Genomic DNA, 3000 nt, shown 5'->3' on the forward strand with positions numbered 1-3000 from the left:
TGGCTGAAATTGGAACTACATGAACCAGTCACTCCTGCCCTCCATGTTAGCCCTACTTATGTTAGCTTTAAAATATACACTTATAGCCATTAAGATCGGTCGATGTATGACATGTATGACAATCTCTTGAAGGAGATCGTAACACCAAAAATAATAGAAGGGAAGGTTTCCCGGGCAACCCCTTTCCTAAAAATCTGATTCAGAAACTGCCTTATCTCACCTTTGAAACGTTTATATAAAACAGGAAGAGGGGACTTAAGTTAGTTGAATTTAGCGACATTGAAAAAGTGGCTGATTAACATATTCTTATCAAGGAAAAACAAAGTACTTATTTGTATATACTCTAAATGGAATTACCAAAAACTTTTTATATCTAGTTATGAGAAAAACAAAGATACAAGAATCTTAAGAACAAATCTTTATTGAGGCTTGTGTTAAAGTGGAACCTATTAACAACACTCTGAGGGGGTTAGATTTGTATATTCACAGCCAAAAAAATAAAAAGTAACATTGAATCTTAACACTAGAAAGTGGGTTTTTAAAATTCTATTATGAGGCCAAAATTTGAAATGAAATATTAGTTTAGTGAAATTTCAATTAAAAACTATAATTAAATTTGATTACGTGTGTAATAATTTCTCAATCAAAAGAAATAATGGTTGTTTACAATTAGTCCAATTGAGATGGGAGAAACTGATGGATTGAACCATTATTTTTGCCAAGAATCTATTGCTAATGTTTCAAATTAGCTATTAACTATTTCAAATTAACTATCTAAATCACTAATAACTGACAAAATAAAAAATTAAATTATACTTCTCATTTTTATATTAGTATTGTTATTCTGCTTCTGAATGTCGCCTGAGTGATTTAACTATTACAGGTACTTTAGTACTTTCCTTTTTTAGAGCAGCTGAAGACAAACCATAAAGTCTACACTTATTTTATTGATTCCTACTTAATTCATTGTCCTCAAGTTGTTATTAATTTTGATGCCTTGAAGTTTCTTGACATTCATATTTATTTTTATCTTACAGTATGAATAAACTGAGGGAAGAAGTTGCTGCTGCAGATGCTATTCAGAAGCAGAAACAACTTAAAGAAGGAAAAGCTGCTTTTGGATATGGAGGAAGATTTGGGATTGAAAAAGACCGGTAAGTTGTAGATCATAAGGTGATCATTTTTAATGATATAATAATTAGCCATTATTTCATAGTCTCTGTCATTAATTGAAATAATAAACAAAGTTACTATAACCTTTATATATCTTGATGTAGATTTAAGCTGAGGTAACTTTGTGAATTATTTTAATTTATAATCAGGTGTAGATAGTTGACTGTAGATTAATGATTGGAGAAGTTTGTCAGGGCGTGCGGTCAGCAAAGAACAACATAAATAAATAAATATGGGTTTGTTTATTTATGTTGTTCTTTGCTGACCGCACCCCCCGACAAACTTCTCCAATTATTTTAATTTAGGAAAAGTCTACATAATGTGAAGTATTTATAGAAAATCAAATGATGGAGTAATAAATATGGACTTTTGGCAAATTGGAATTGCTATATACAGTGTGATCCTGATATAGGACTAAATCAGAGAACATTGATGGTGTAGGGAGATATATGTTTCAATAAAATTGCTAGAAGGATAAGTGTAGTTTTCACTTTGAATGAATATAAAATAAATCTTCCAAAAATTAAAAGAGCAGTGCGGTGGTGATAGTTTAATAGTTAAGTAAAATTGTTTTATGTAAATCCTTTTGGAAATTTTCATTTCTACGGCCATGATTGTGGCATCAAGTAAAAGTTGAAGCAGGCATAACAATTTGAATATCTGGATCTTTACTTTTTTTATATTTCTCGCTTCTCAATCTCTGTATAATTTGTCTGGCAGTTGACCAACTTAACTTTACAAATTCCATTAGCAATTTCTAAGTCTACTTTCTTAGTCCTGTAATAACTGTTGCAGATTTGGTGAAGTCCACAACAGCCTTCATTTCTCTTCTGTTGCTGTATGTTTGGATTCCTTCCTGTACCCTTCTTACTTGCTGGTACTGATAGTGATCTGCATTCATTTCCTATGGAATCCTTCATCCATTCAGTCACTGCTTGATGCAACTTATTCATATTAACTAATTTTTTATTGATACCAATTTCACTATAAATAGTTTGAGATTGTTAACGCCCGAAGATTTTAACTCCTTAATCATGTGGTGTTGAAATGAATAATGGAAAAACATTAAGATAATAAGGTCCTGATGGGGGAATGTTTTTATGTTTCAAGCAGTAATTACTTTTCTGTCATTTTTGATTGCTATTCAGTTATTCTCTCCTATTTTCCAGCAGTCATTTTTTGATACAATCTTACCATTGCACTCTTGGGTTCCTCCACAATTAAACAAATAAAGAGCCTTTAAATCAAAAGGTAAAGAAAGATTAATTTTCATTCAAGATGAGACTTAGTTATGGTCGTTCATGTAATAACAACAGCTAAGGTAATCTTAGCTCAGGGTTTGAATTGAGGTAGAATAAGGATAAGTGGCAATATTTCTAGAATTTAAATGTAATAGATTGAGTTTGAGGTTGTGGTTTAACACTACATATTTTTTTATTGTTTAGTGTGTGCCAGTTTTTTTGTTTGTTTTCCACGTATTGGTCCAACCAAATATTTCCTGTTTGCTTTTTTTAGTATGTAGTTGACCAAAGTAGCCCTTCTCCTGGGTAAACCTCCTATAAAAACAAGATAAGAGTCTTATAAAAAAATAAAAATAAAAGTGCTCTTTGTATTAAAGTACTAGTAATTTGTAGTTCGGACATAAAACCATACTAGATATTTTTAAAGAAGATTGAGAAAGCATTTTTTGGTCAACAACCAATGTAAGTGAGATTAGACACCATTTTTAAAACTTATGGATCAACAATGGGTGGATAATAAAACTGATGAAACCTAAATTTAATCCAGTTTATACATTTTATCTATTATATGTATCATATGAAAGAG

The 3000-nt window shown here is 30.8% G+C and overlaps 1 protein-coding gene across 1 annotated transcript in view; it reads left to right on the top strand.

The window, feature by feature from the left end:
• The window catches only part of LOC136795022 (src substrate cortactin-like), a gene marked incomplete at its 3' end in the record, with an annotated part of 11904 nt that overhangs the window by 4051 nt on the left and 4853 nt on the right, over positions 1 to 3000 (top strand). Inside the window, 1 exon segment of the mRNA XM_067050077.1 lies at positions 1038 to 1154. Within this exon segment, the coding sequence (XP_066906178.1) occupies positions 1038 to 1154 (117 nt within the window).

The sequence above is a fragment of the Halyomorpha halys genome, unplaced genomic scaffold (assembly GCF_000696795.3).
Source record: "Halyomorpha halys isolate HHAL.00 unplaced genomic scaffold, Hhal_1.1 Scaffold1129.1, whole genome shotgun sequence".
NCBI classification, from domain to species: domain Eukaryota; kingdom Metazoa; phylum Arthropoda; class Insecta; order Hemiptera; family Pentatomidae; genus Halyomorpha; species Halyomorpha halys.